The sequence below is a fragment of the Bactrocera neohumeralis genome, chromosome 4 (genome assembly GCF_024586455.1).
Source record: "Bactrocera neohumeralis isolate Rockhampton chromosome 4, APGP_CSIRO_Bneo_wtdbg2-racon-allhic-juicebox.fasta_v2, whole genome shotgun sequence".
Classification (NCBI taxonomy): domain Eukaryota; kingdom Metazoa; phylum Arthropoda; class Insecta; order Diptera; family Tephritidae; genus Bactrocera; species Bactrocera neohumeralis.
In genome coordinates, this window is record NC_065921.1 from 63,175,727 (window position 1) to 63,191,472 (window position 15,746).

The 15,746-nt window shown below is 34.6% G+C and overlaps 1 protein-coding gene across 9 annotated transcripts in view; it reads left to right on the top strand.

Moving 5' to 3' along the window:
- Nucleotides 1–15,746, top strand: part of LOC126755536 (uncharacterized) — a 52,394-nt gene that overhangs the window by 31,043 nt on the left and 5,605 nt on the right. For 8 of the 9 annotated variants that reach the window (XM_050468172.1, XM_050468175.1, XM_050468176.1 and 5 more), the window contains one exon: nucleotides 11,677–12,309. In XM_050468172.1, the coding sequence (XP_050324129.1) occupies nucleotides 11,746–12,309 (564 nt within the window). In that variant the 5' untranslated portion in view covers nucleotides 11,677–11,745. Of the gene's footprint in view, nucleotides 1–2,256; nucleotides 2,332–11,676; nucleotides 12,310–15,746 lie in introns of those variants that run through there. The other variant, XM_050468177.1, reaches the window with a different exon arrangement.

The following is a 15,746-nucleotide window of genomic DNA, read 5'->3' on the forward strand; positions in this document are numbered from 1 at the left end:
TGCTGTGTTTAACTCGGCTATAACCGCGTAAGGGGTGTCTACGCCAGTAAAAAAAACAATAATTAAGTTCTTTTTATTATGTTAAAAGGCATTGAAAATGTATTACTAAACATTTAAATTTAAACTGCGCGCGTCGAAGGATTTGGAGAATTATTTTTTTTTAGGTTGGTTGTACTGTCAGTCACATTTATGTCAAATTTCATGTCAAAATATTCATTAGTGTTTGAGATACGTGTCGTTTTGTGAGCTGCTAAAATTGAGTTTTTCGTTTTTTGCGATGTCGAAATTTGTTGAGCAAAGAATTTGCATTAAATTTTGTTTACGGAATCAATTTTCTGCTGCGGATACGTTGAGGATGGTGCAGAAAGCCTTTGGTGATGAGCTTTGTCTAAAAAAAATGTTTACAAGTGGTATAGTGAGTTCCAAGCCGGCCGTGAACGTGTCGAAGCCGAAGAGCGTCCAGGGCGACCATCAACCTCAACCGACGAAGCTTACGTTCAACAAATCAAAGATTTGGTGTTGAAAAACCGTCGATTAACAATTAGAGACCTTGCTGATGAAGTTGGCATATCGAAAGGCTCAGCCAAAACCATTTTGAAGGATGTTTTGGGCCTCAAGCGCGTCAAATCTCGACTGGTACCGAAAACATTGAATTTTTGGAAAAAAGGCGTCGCGTTGAAGTGTGTGAAACGATGCTTTCCGACTACCAGGGTGTCATGAGACGCATTATAACTGGCGATGAGACTAGGATCCAAGCTTACTTCCCCGAAACAACCGATCAATCGAGCGAATATCGTGCCAAAAGAGAGCCGAGAGCAAAAAAATCGCGCCAAAGTCGCTCAAAAATCAAGGTCATGTTGACTGTTTTCTTCGATTATCGTGGTGTTGTGCATTATGAATTCCTTCCAACCGGTCAAACAGTCAACAAGGAATATTATTTGAACGTTATGCGTTATGCATACTGCCCTCGTAATTCGTGATCATTTCGCCAAAAACTCAACCCATATCGTTCCGCAACCACCGTATTCACCTGATCTGTCGCCGTGCGACTTCTGGCTGTTCACCAAGCTCAAAATACCGCTCCGGGGGCACCGTTTTTAAACGATAGAGGAGATTCAAGCCGCAGCGAAGACGGAACTGAAGGCCATCCCGGAAAGTGACTACAACCAGTGTTTCGAAGATTGGAAAATCCGTTGGCATAAGTGCATTGCATCGGGAGGGGATTACTTTGAAGGGGATGAAATTGATTTGAAGAATAAATAAAGAATTTTCAAAATAAATACAATGTCACCTTATTTTTTGGGCACAGTAGTATTACAATATGATTGATAAATTGAATCTATCGTAAATTTTAGATAAAAATTAACCTCAAAATTTTTTTGAATTCAAAAATTAGAATTTCAGTTAAGCATTAAATAGCATGCATGCTATTTTCCTATATTGTTTTCTAATTTTGCTGAAACGAAATTTGTACTCGTTTACATTTGTATATACCTATGTATAGCGCTTGTACACATTTACAAATATTTGTAAGAAAAAACCAATTCAGGAATGGTTGTAAAATATTTATATGCATAGTAAATTTCTAAAAATGCCAAATTTTTATTCAACAACGAAAAATAATTGCACCCTTACATAATACTGTGCATTGGGAAATTTTGGTAAAATGATTGGTGTTGTTGCGTGAATAAACAGTTTTGTTTGTGTAAATAAAGTTTGCTCTTATCAATGCGTATACGCCGTGGAGCACCAACCGTTGTACAAACGTGACAGTAAACAATGTTAAAAGTTAACCGGTGCGTCGATAAAAAAATACAAATATACATACATACCCTTTCGCCCGTAGAAAGCTTCAGTTTTACACAAGCAACTTGCGGAAGATAAGTGTTATCGGAGTGCCACAATCTATATAGTGCGGAGACAAAAAAAGTTTAGATTTTTACCTGTTACTTTGATAATTATATATGTGTATGTATGCAAACATGTATATATATATATATATGTTTATATGTATAGTTGCTTAAATAGTGATTAGCCTGTCTAACCCTCTTCTGGATGCGCCCTGCTATCACAAACTCCAGCAAAATGGCACTTATGGTATGGCCAAGGTTTGAGGGTTAAGCCACTAATAAAGAAAACAACAACAATGCAGCAATCTACCGTCAATAATGAAACAAAACGCTACTATAGAAAACTAAACAACCATGGCACCTACTCGCCAGCAATGTTGAAATTATGTTGGTTAGTTCGTTTTGGAGCAGCGACGCCGTTGGACGAGTTCGTTCCAAGCACCGGAGTGTGCGTGCCCACTATTCAGTGTTTAGTGCTTGTGTATGTAGTTATTGCTAATTCCGTCTTACGTTGATAATCATTTGCATGCCAATTTGGCGAATTCAAAAATAATTAAAAAAAAATATTATTTAGCGTGAATATTTTGCATTTTTATAAGTATTCAATAGTAGTGCTAAAGAAATGTTTGTATGTATGAATGTATATTTCCGATCTACTTTGACCGACATACTGTGCCATTTGGCGGTTTAATCAATTAATTGAATTAAATTCTTTCGATTTGTTTCGCATCAAGTGATTCATCGAAAATGATCGTACCGTATTCTAATGTAAATAGTCTAATAATTTTATTTATATGTGTGTACATATGTACACATATTTATATGTAGTGTGGCTAAGTGTAAAAATTTAATTAATTTGTTACAACAAAAATTTACTTAATAAGCGCAAACAATATGCTATATATTATTCACCGTGTATGCAAAAAGTGTATTAAATCTACAATTTAGAGATACAAAAATACAGAAATTTAAGCGTTAATAATTGCGCTAAACATGCGAAATTTCAATAATTTGTTGCAATAACAATACAAAAATAATATAACAAAAAGTGAAATAAAAGTCAAATAACTAATTACATAAGCACGAATTATTTTATCTGTAAAAATTGTATCTAAAAATTACTCACAAATTAAAAAAACAAAGTATTAACCGTTGAAAAACAAATATTTTTAAGTCTAGCAAATCTGCCGGTACTTACACACATCAAAGTGTCTAAGTGAGTAGGCTTATTAAATTTTAGTAGTAAGTCGCGTAAGGCCTCTTAATACTTGTGTCTACAAAAATTTGATAACCAATTCGTGGTATATGTAACGTCACATCAAGGTAATATGTTTGTATGTCGAGAAATGAAAGCACACAAGTGATGATTTTCAAGAAATGTGCCTTAACTAAACAAGCATTCGTTTATTAATCGTCGAAAATTTTATATAAAATATTTGTGGCAACTTTTCTTCCTGTTTTAGTAGTGAAAACGTGATTTCAAACGCGTAATATTTAAATTATGATTTCTGGTTTTTGATTCTTATTCAATACATAACGAAAATTATATTTAAAACTGTTTACGAAGGTAGGTTTTAATGTTTGTGGAATGGAAGCAGAGATGCTAGAATTGGTTAGTAGTCAAATCCATTATACCCAAATGCGTGAGTGCACGAGTGCCATTCAGTGGAACTGGAATTAAAATTAAGGTTACTAGCGCGATAGCCTAAAAACGTTCCAAGAATTCAAAATAATAAGTTTGGGATTTTTTTTTTTTATTTGTGACCCGTTACTCTTTATTAAACTCTTATAACACTAATTACTAGTTGTACGTTATAGAAAATGTTTAAACTCAATTTCAGGACACCACAAATATCCCACAAACCTCTAAAATTTTTCCTTCAGATTTGTTGAGTAGTAAAATCAAAGCCCACCTTCAATGGTGAATCCAAATCAATCTTAAAATCGGTCGGACTTAGATAAATATTTGTATTGTTTTGTATAACTCATATATGATGATCAACAAATGAAAAGCGTTCATAAGCCCACAGCGAACGTTCAATGTATGTACATAATTGTATATAAAGTTGTATTTTAATTAAGTTATTATTAAATTAAAGTTAAAATTACTTACGATTATGGATTAGCCAAGGTACTTTGTGGTACGCCCACGCAAATGCCATAATAGTTGAAGCTCACCATAAAAGTAAACTAAATAATTATAACTGAGATTTTGTGATAATAATTATAGTTACAGCTAAAAAGTATGCGATAAAAAGAAGAAGATTGTTTAAATTAAAAATTGTGAAAAAAGTTTAACAGCGGCGTAATTGAAAAGTGCTCAATAATTACTGCATATACTACACATACTCGTATGCCCGTATGTATGCATGAGTCCCTTTATTTTTATACTCCTGCAACCAGTTGCTACAAAGTATTATAGTTTTGTTCACCTAACGGTTGTACATATCACATAAAACTAAGCGAGATAGATAAAGGATTATATATATAAAATGATCAAGATGACGAGAAAAGTTGAAATCCTGTTGACTGTCTGTCTGTCCGTCCGTCCGATTGTGCAAGCTGTAACTTGAGTTAAACATTGTATATAGGTTTCTAAGTACAAAAATAATTACGAGTTGTTAGATGGTCGCCATTAACCGAAAACATAGAAAGTGCCATAACTAATCACTAAATTAAAATATAAAAGTCTAATTTGGCACAGGAGATCGCAGTAGCAAGGGGCATCTGTGAAAATTTTTTTTGAAAAAGTGGTACTTAAAATGGATGAAATTGGAGTATAACCCCGCTCACTCCCCATACAACGGTACTGTTAAAAACTACTAAAAGCGCGATAAATCAATAACTAAATGTTCCATAAACAAAAAAATTTACCACCGAGACGGTATGAGAGAGTTTTATGGGAGCTGGTGTGAAAATTTGATGATAGACGAGACCAGACCAAACCGATTTCTGCAAAATTTTGTACGTGGCATTCTTCTTACATTCTTATGCTCTTCTTCTTCTTCTTAATTAGCGTAGACACCGCTTACGCGATTGTAGCCGAGTTAACAACAGCGCGCCAGTCGTTTCTTCTTTTCGCTACGTGGCGCCAATTGGATATTCCAAGCGAAGCCAGGTCCTTCTCCACTTGTCCTTCCAACGGGTTCTGCGTCGAATACTTTCAGAGCTGGAGTGTTTTTGTCATTTCGGACAACATGACCTAGCCAGCGTAGCCGCTGTCTTTTAATTCTCTGAACTATGTCAATGTCGTCATATGTCTCGTACAGCTTATCGTTCAATCGAATGCGATATTCGCCGTGGCCAATGCGCAAAGGACCATAAATCTTTCGCAGAACATTTCTCTCGAAAACTCGTAACGTCGACTAATCGGTTGTTGTCATCGTCCAAGCCTCTGCACCATATAGCAGGACGGGAATTATGAGCGACTTTTAGAGTTTGGTTTTTGTTCGTCGAGAGAGGACTTTACTTTTCAATTGCCTACTCAGTCCGAAGTAGCACCTGTTGGCAAGAGTTATCCTGCGTTGGATTTCCAGGCTGACATTATTAGTGGTGTTAATGCTGGTTCCTAAATAGACGAAATTATCTACAACTTCAAAGTTATGACTGTCAACAGTGACGTGAGAGCCAAGTCGCGAGTGCGACGACTGTTTGTTTGATGACAGGAGATATTTCGTCTTGCCGTCGTTCACTGCCAGACCCATTTTCTGTGCTTCCTTGTCCAGTCTGGAGAAAGCAGAACTAACGGCGCGGGTGTTGAGGCCGATTCTTATGTTACAGCGTGAAAATGAACGAAATCGGATAACAACCACGCATACTTCCCATATAGCACAATTTTAAATTTCACTTGAATCGTTCAGTTTCAAGTACTCAAACTTCAACTTTTCTCGTCATCCTGGTCAAATCAATAAGAAATTAATATAACGGTATAAAACTTTGCAAGAATAATATCTTTAGTATGTGCCACCTTATGACCGAAAATTGTTTAAATCCAATAAAAACTATTGAAGTCCCTAGGTACCGAATATTTGGGCCACGGTACCTATAGTTAACTTTTGAGTGAAAATGTCGGTCAATGCCTGGGATATATAAATGAATGAGTTGAATCAAACCAATACTTCCCTTAGCCCCCATATACCCAATATAAAAATTTTCAAACTTCGGGATGATATTGTACCGCATATATTGGCCAATATGTGAGCTATCCCAATGAATATAAAAAAAACGTGTTTTATTCATATCAGTGTACCTTAGTGCCTAAAATGGATAAATTTGAGCGAAAACTTGGCCTAGCCCCTACATAACTAATATATAATATGAATGTACTCTATATGATTGGTTTTACACCTTAAAGTATTTTCCTGGCTTTGATTCTTGCAAGTTGCAAGAGTATAAAATGTTCGGTTGCACCCGAACTTAGCCCTTTCTTACTTGCTTTGTATGTATTTTCTCAAGAAAATATGCACTTTTTGATTCGCAAAATTTTAAAATTTTTAGAATATTCTTTTATATAATAAAAACAGATGGAAACATTTATAATTTCATTACACTTGTATATATGTATATATTACGTATAATGTATATACATACTATATATTGTAATGTGCTAGAAATATATTTAATAACTTGTTATTTGTATATGAACTATGAAGAGCAAAGAAAAACATACTTGAAAAGCGCTGAACCAAAATAAATGAATAAATACTTTTTGTTTTTGAGGAAAACTATATATTGCATTGGTCGAATTCAATTAATTTTGAATATTTATGTGTATGCATGCACAAGTTTCGAAATTTTTAAGTCATAAAATCGTGAACATTTTGATCACATCGATTTACAAAAATATATTAATGGAATTCGAAAATATTGATGTTATTATCTTCATATTTAAAAATCATACAAAAATAAAATAATATTTTGGTATACCTAGGAATCAGACAAAGTATGTATGTGTACCATATATGTATATGTTTACAATAGGGTGGCCCCAAAATTCGTTTACGTTTCCTTTCGCTGCAATAATCAGTCAGCAAAAATAGCTATGTATTATATATGCGAGTATTATCGATGTATCGATCATTCAACTCTAGCAGAAGTTAGAAAAAGAAGTAAGGTAATGAACCACCTGATCTTAATGAACACTTTTCTTTGAGGGTATCTCAAAAGTAAAATTCTGAAGAGCCATTTTGGTACGTGTCAAGCTGTCATTGAAGAAATTTCTCATCAAGCCACAGTACTATCAAAATAAAGAAGATACATACATAAATGTGGAATCATGTTGTTGGTGGTAACTCTGGTTTCTACAGGTTTGAAGTTTTTGCATCACTATACCCTGTTAGTTCCTGGTTCTTTGTTTGAATATTTATAAGTTACACTTTCGGTTATGATATAAAATATATAAAAAGGGTGATCCATTTCGAGGTTCCCGACTTAAAAAAACGCAGAAACTTCAAATCTAATGGGGAATGTTTATTTTCATCCGAAAGAACATCTTTTGGCATTTATTTTTTGAAGATTAACTCTTTCAAATGTCCAATTTTCAAGGACTCGTTCGAGCATTTCGACTGATAACAGGCGAATGACACGCAAGTTTTGCGTCAAGAACTGAATCGAAGTGGGGGCGTCTGCATAGACTTTAGACTTTACATATTCCCACAGGAAAAAGTCTAACGAATTTGGCTATAAACGTCCGATGTTCTTGCATCTTTTCAAAAGCCCATAGAGTGAAGTGATGTTGGTTGTCGAGCTGTATTTTGTGTGCTTTCAATTTAAGATCTCAACGTAAAATGCGCCAAGTCGTTCCATACTGATAGACTTACAGTCCGAGTTGCTGCGAACGGCGCCGAATCAACTCTCCACGGTCTTTGTACACACTCTCAGCTACGGCTGCTATATTTTCTACACTGTGTGCTGGACGTGGTCTATTCAGTCGAATATTATATAATAATAAATGCTGGGTCTCAAGATGGGCCTATTATGTTGACCAAAAGTTGAGCGAAACACATTCTTTATAGAACGTGAATTTTTGTAATAAAGTTGAACTATTTATAAACGTTGTTCAGGCGTAAATCTTTCCATGACGAAATGCCAACCAATACCGAAAAAAATAACCTGACAGAGACTATTGAAAAATATATCTCTACTTGGATCACCCGTTACATATATATGTATACAAATGATCAATGTGACGAATTGCATCGATTTAGCCATGTCCGTTTGTATATACGCAAACTAGTCCCTCAGTTTTTTTCATATCGATCCGAAATTTCACATATGGTCTTTTCTTTCCAAGAAGCTGCTCATTTGTCGGAACCAATTTTGGACCACTATAGATTATAGCTGCAATGCAAATTTAATAATCAAAATGAAATTTTTGTATGGAAAACTTTTTCATTTGATAAGATATCTTCACAACTGGTATATCAATATAAGTATGTCCTAGGCCTTAAGAATGTTTCTCAGCATATATAGTACTCAAAGGTTAATGTACATTTTACAACAACTAATTAAAACTAAATTGAGTAGTTTTACCAACGTAGCAGTACAACTAGAAATATTTCATTAACTATTACCATCTTAAAGTATCATACATATTACAGAACATCGTTTACACTTAACAATGTAACTCAGAACTCACATACATATAAAACAAGTGACACTCAACCACTTACGATACAATAACACGTTACTCGAGTGTATAAACAAACAATCTCTCAACTGAATTTCTAATGCATTAAAACAAAAGCCACTTAAATAGCAAGTAAGGAAGTATTAAATTCGACCGCAGTCGAATATTGGGTACTCTCGAATTTTGTAAAGAATTTTTTAAAGATGTGAAGGATTAAAGACATGAGAAATTTTTCTAGAGGGCTGGTGATTATTGTAACCATTAAAATAAAAAAAATCCACTTTAAAATCAAGTCAGTTGACGGAAATAACTAGAGGAAGATTTTAATAGTTTCATCGGTTTGTCTTGAATATAATGATGAAGTAAATAGACTTTATATATTTTTGGTAGCAAATGACTGCATGGATAATATTCTAGCATAATTTTTTAAATACACATATACAGTTCGCTAAATGGTTCTTGCCCAACGAACGAATCTTTTGTTACAACAAAATATTGATTCTAGATCTAGGTTATGTCAAAGAATATATGTATAAACAGGTCTTTTTGAATCTAGCGCCCCTGGTGGCGCCATCTATATGTCGACTGGTTAGAATCTGCTATCTTTATCGATTGTCCAGTGAGAACATTAAATTTTGTTTTAAAATTGGTAAAACTTTTACCGAAACGTTTCAATTGATTAAACAAGTTTATGGTGATGATTGTTATCCCGTAGCAGAGTGCACGAGTACATAAATGACGATCAACATGGGGGCCAATCAAAATCCGTGATTACCGGAAATTCCATCGACACTGTGCGTGAATTCATCAAAAATCGACCGAAATCATCATTAAAATTCATGGAAATGGAATTGAACATCTCCAAAACATCGATTCATCGCATTTTGACCAATATTTGGGCTTACGAAAGGTGTGTGCACGGTTTGTGCTGCACAAATTGACTGACGACCAAAAATGGCTCAGAACCCGTCTCATCGATCGACGCTTGTGAACGATTTACCACTCCCCATATTCACCTGATATTTACCCATGAAAGGAAAGCGTTATGCGGACGCAGAGGCCATTCAAAAGACTTGCACCGGCATACTGGCGGCCATACCGGCAAACGAGCTAAAACACTCGTTTGACATGCTTTTGGACCGTGCAAAAAACTGTATTGAAGCAGAAGCAGCCTATTTTGATTATTTTATTCAGATTTTACCGAAAAATCCATTTGTTCTGTGTTTTTTTAAGTCCTGTTTACTTTGGAACATACCTTGTAGTCATTCTTTTAAACTTTTAAAATAAGCAGAAGTTACTCAAAATGGCATTCTATGGAATGGAAGACCGCTGTTATAATGAGATTTCGTCCATTTTTTAATATAAAGAAATTTTAGATATAACATTTGGGCTACGCCCTTGTCCAACTGTGAACTGACTCAGATGCGAACAATTTTAATATTTTCGGATGGTGGCCGGTAATTATATCGATTAATTTAAAATCTTACGAACAACCATTCGATGTACAAAACTATTATACCCTATGCAACATGTTGCAAGAGTATACAAAATAATGGAAAACCAAACGTGTTAATGTCATGGCTATAATGGCTATAGGCATTTAATGAGTGACTGTGCTAATTGAAAGAAACTATAGTGGGATTGACTTTTGAAACCACAAAATAAACCACACGCATACAAACTGATACAATTATGTACACAATAGTAAATATATACATACATATTATTCAAGTCGAATATGATACTTACTATTAACTTTCTAACAACAAATGTCTATGTGCTCTTTTGTATTCATACAAAATTGATAACTTGTTTATTCATGAGCAATTCTACTTGACCTAGAGTATCCTTAGAAATATTCTTATGGTAACCTTTATCTAATCACAAAATTGGTCCGGAAACAAATTAAAAATAGTTCTAGTTATGAGTGATACAAAATTATAGCAGAAGCTCCCACATACTAATTGCTAATTTCGATTCTTTAAGATTAATAACGCATATAGTTTATGAGATATATAAACTCCAAAACTACAAAACTGATTTTAACGACATCTTCAGGATAATGTTATCGAAATCAGATATCATCGAAATTATCAAAACTATAGACATTTAAAATTGTTCTTCGTAATTACAATTGTAAATTATATAGGCACGAATAATCATTCCATTACTAACCTTAATACATACAAAGAACCCAAATATTCTTCGAACTACAGGACTTATCGAAGAATTTAAACCACAGCAAAGATATTGTTTATTAAAAATTAATTTCTCATCATCATAACATGTGAATTTTATCATGGCTTGTGCCCTTCGACTATCTAGTTGGATTTGTTGATTAAAATATTACATATACGAAAAACATAAAATAATTCGAGAACGTACGTAGATCCACTCTAATCAACGTTAGTTTAATCAAACATTTTAACTTTAGAACGACGGTGTTAGTGTGCGTAATTAAAAATAAAAAAGAAAAAATAGAGATTTAGAATGAAAAACAAACTAAAAAAACAGAATTTCGTCTGCACCGAAGCATAATACCCTTCACAAATAAAATATTTTCCATACAAGAACTGGGTCTTATCAATCAATTTGTATGGCAGCTATATATTACAGTGGTACAATTTGAACAATTTCTTTGGAAAATTGGGACCTCAAACAATAATCCGTGCAAAATTTCCAGAACATACTTTTTCAAATTAAAAAAGTTTTCCATATAAGAACTTGATTTTGATGCTTCAGTGTGTATAGTTGATGCTGTACTAATCCGATATCGGTGATTATCCGAAATGAGTAACTCCTTGGTCAAAAAAGGACATTTGCAAAATTTTTGAGCGATATCTTAAAAACTGAGTGAGTAGTTCGCGATTATAGACACAAACAGACAGATGGACATAGCTAAAACAACTCAGATCGTCACGTATATGTACATACATATGCATTTATATACTTTTTATAGACTCTCCGTCATTTCCTTCTGTGTGCTACAAACTTCACGGAAAACTTAATATGCCCTGTTCAGGGCATAATTATCGTTGTTTCACTTACATCATATTTTTTATTCTAATAAATATACACACATATGTATGTATGTATGTATATTGTATTAGTATGTACTGCACACTAACCTACTTTATTCTTATCCTTATCTTCATTAAATTCGATACTATTTTGGCTTTTCCTTGTTTACCATTGCAGCATTTAACATCTCATTTTTAACCAGCGTATGCCCCCGCAGTGGATGTCAAAAACCACACACATTACAAAATGCCTACTACAGTATCAGATCTCACACTGCCATCGGCTACGTCTGCCGCTATAACAACAACAGCAATACCAATGACAACGACTACGAAACCAATGCCAAATGGCAAAGTCATGCAGTCGCAAAACGAACAACAACAAAGTACAGAACTAAATGACAAAAGTGTGAGAAATGGCTTAAAAGAAATTGAAGAACAACAATTTATTATTAAGTATCGACAAAAATATTACGATATAAGACGTTTTCTACACAACCATCCAGGCGGCATAAATACACTACGAGGCCTAAATAATAGCGATATGACAACACGTTTCCTCCATGCTCCACCACATTCTGACGCTGCCATGTACCTGATGAAGGAGTACGAAATCAAGCCAACACAATTGCAGAATGACACAAAAAGAAGGCATCGGCTGCATCAAAGTGTGGACGATGAACAGATTGCTGTTGATAATGAACAGGAGCAACAAGTATTTGCTCAATCCAATGAAAATGGCATTGAATTGTTAGGCGATACTTTGCATGAAGAAGACAAAAACAATAATCAATTGGACGAGAGTATGGAGGTGAGTACAAGAAATGTTGAATAAAGCGGGAGAAGTGATAAATGAAAAAAGAAATAGAGAACGATAATTTGTTTTTAAAACAAGTATAATTAAATGTACATAAATTTCAGGAAGTGTTTGAGGAAGAACAAACATTAAATCGTTAATAATAGCAGTGCTGCCAAGTTTTGTTTAATTTGGTGATATGGTTTTTTAAATAACGCATTTCATATTAACCAATAATGATTTATTTTGCGTTAAAAAAATATAATTCTTTTACAAATTTCAACATAAGCTTAAGGATAATATTCAAATTTAGAAGGTTTTGTGTTAAAAAATTTAGTATTTTTATACATTTCGACATAACATTAAATATTATTTACCGCTGTATAAGGGTAGTTATGTATATTTGGATGCGAATTATCACTTCAGTTAAAGGGAAACTGATTATTATTTTCGCAGTATTGGTTTTTAAGTTATTCTGTATTTTATAACAAAATTGTATGATTAGTTCGATAAACATATATGTACAAGTACATATGTATGTATGCACTTTTTGTTGACGCATTTGAATAAATAACAATTCTCACTTTTTATCACAAACACTTTGGGTAAAACCTTCGGTATAGCAAGTGTGATATATTTTTCACGAAAGTTTCTATTTAAAATATATATCATTTGGCAATTTAAGATAGAGATTATTTAGTTAACTATGCTTACACTAGTTAACAGCAATATAGATAAAATAAGAAAATATTTGTTAGAAAACGTAAAAGTTCACATGTACTATGAATGGACGGATTTAAAAATAACTGCAGTTTGACAACTGCGACTTTAATTCGAAGGTTAAGTTTTACAAACTGTCATAAAATCATAAAAAAAACGAGAAACAAAAACGCTAACTGAAGCTTTCCAAGTGCATTTCTTATAACATAAAAGGGTATAAAAAGTTCTTCATTACGTTTTTGATCAATCAGTTTGTAGGGCATCTATATATTATAGTGACCCTATTTGAATCATTTTTCGGAGATTGTATCGCTGCCTTGAACAATAATCTGTGAAAAATTTCATGAAGGTACTTTGTCGAATAAAAAGTTGTCCATACAAAGTCTTGCGTTTGAATGGCAGGGGTCTTAGACAATTATTCATGCCAAATTTCGCAGAGGTGTCTTTCAAATAAATTTCCATACAACAGCTTTTCAAACTGTATGCTATAGTGGTTTGATATCAGCAGCTGCGTCAAGTGAGTAGCTTCTTGGATAGAGAAAGACGTCTGCAAAATTTCAGATCGATATTTCAAAAACTGAAGGACCAATTCACGCACTTATATACAGATAGAAGGTTTTGGGTAAATCGACTCAGTTCTGCACGCTGACCTTTGTATGTAGTAAGTTTTCTTTTGGGTGTCAGAAACCTCTTAATATACCAGACTATAACTAAAACACATATGTATGTACATATATGTGAAATGTATACAAATTTATATAATATTATTAAATAGTTATCTAAGAGTAATGAGTTATTGCAATGGTTGGTCAATAAAGAGAAGAGAGTTGTTGGGAATGTTTGAAGGGACTTATAAAAACAGCCGAAATGGTTAAGAATTGTTATGTGAGGGTCTGGATTAAAGACTAGAATAATCCAAAATCGTTTAACTTGTGTGTTAATCAAAGTTTCGTATCATTTACCACCGAAATTTTATTCACTATTAAAGAAAGAAGGGATCTTGCCGGAAACGATTTCCATTTGTTTCTTAAGCCCCATAATCGCGATTTACTCATTCAGGCCAAAATATTTTTTTTCTGATAACATTCTGTTTATGCTATTTATTGTATATTTGAAATCAGAGATAAGAGTGTACAGCTGCTGGCGTATGCCGATGATATTGATATCATCGGCCTTAACACCCGCGCCGTTAGTTCTGCTTTCTCCAGACTGGACAAGGAAGCAAAACAAATGGGTCTGGCAGTGAACGAGGGCAAAACGAAATATCTCCTGTCATCAAACAAACAGTCGTGGCACTCGCGACTTGGAACTCACGTCACTGTTGACAGTCATAACTTTGAATTCGTAGATAATTTCGTCTATCTTGGAACCAGCGTAAACACCACCAACAACGTCAGCCTAGAAATCCAACGCAGGATAACTCTTGCCAACAGGTGCTACTTCGAACTGAGTAGGCAATTGAGAAGCAAAGTCCTCTCTCGACAAACAAACACCAAACTCTATAAGTCACTCATAATTCCCGTCCTGCTATATGGTGCAGAGGCTTGGACGATGTCAACAACTGATGAGTCGACGTTGCGAGTTTTCGAGAGAAAAGTTCTGCGAAAGATTTATGGTCCTTTGCGCGTTGGCCACGGCGAATATCGCATTCGATGGAACGATGAGCTGTACGAGATATATGACGACATTGACATAGTTCAGCGAATTAAAAGACAGCGGCTACGCTGGCTTGGTCATGTTGTCCGAATGGACGGAAACACTCCAGCTCTGAAAGTATTCGACGCTGTACCCGCCGGGGGAAGCAGAGGAAGAGGAAGACCTCCACTCCGTTGGAAGGACCAGGTGGAGAAGGACCTGGCTACGCTTGGAATATTCAATTGGCGCGACGTAGCGAAAAGAAGAAACGACTGGCGCGCTGTTGTTAACTCGGCTAAGATTAAGAAGAAGAATCAGAAAGTGAAAATTTTTACTTTTTCCACTATTACCACCAATTTTCTGTGTGTGCAGTAATTTTACTTCCTGGTGCCGCGTGGTGCACACTTAACATTTTTTTCTTTCTTTATTGCTTTAGACGAACTAATTCAGCTAATTGGAAAAAAATAAAAGATGCCAAGGAAAAAACTTAGTGATAAAGAGATAAATGAAACTTTGAATGCTGATCTCTCCGATCTGTCAGATTTTTGTGACTCAGAAGAGGTTGATCATGATGATGTTGAACTATTACATTCCTTCTAGTAGTTGTAGATTTCAATGTTATCATTATTTTTGTACGGTAGAAAATTGATTATTTCAATACAAAAAGGAAAAAAAAACTCTATTACAAAAAACCATCTATCTGTTCTCGTTGAACCAAATAGTCCTATATTTTGTCTGCCGCTGACGCATTTTGGGTATACAAACATCTCAGGCCAAACACAATTTTACGTTCTTCTGGGGCCACAGTTTCATTCCAGGTATTTAAACCCAATGTAAATCGTGTGCACTATGCCACATTCGCGTTTCAAGACATTAAGGTTGCGCGTGGATATGTAAACACGCGGCCCAAACGTGTATGTACTCAGGGCGTGTGCACCAGTGCCGCAAATGGCGCTAAATGTGTTAAGAATCAAAAGCGACAAATTGGGAGCCATTCCCATGGCAGTCGAATATATGTAACCGGAACGAATCAGGATTTAGGATTAGGTGTAGCATTCGACAGTCTATGCTCCTTCTCTCCTCATACGACCGCGATT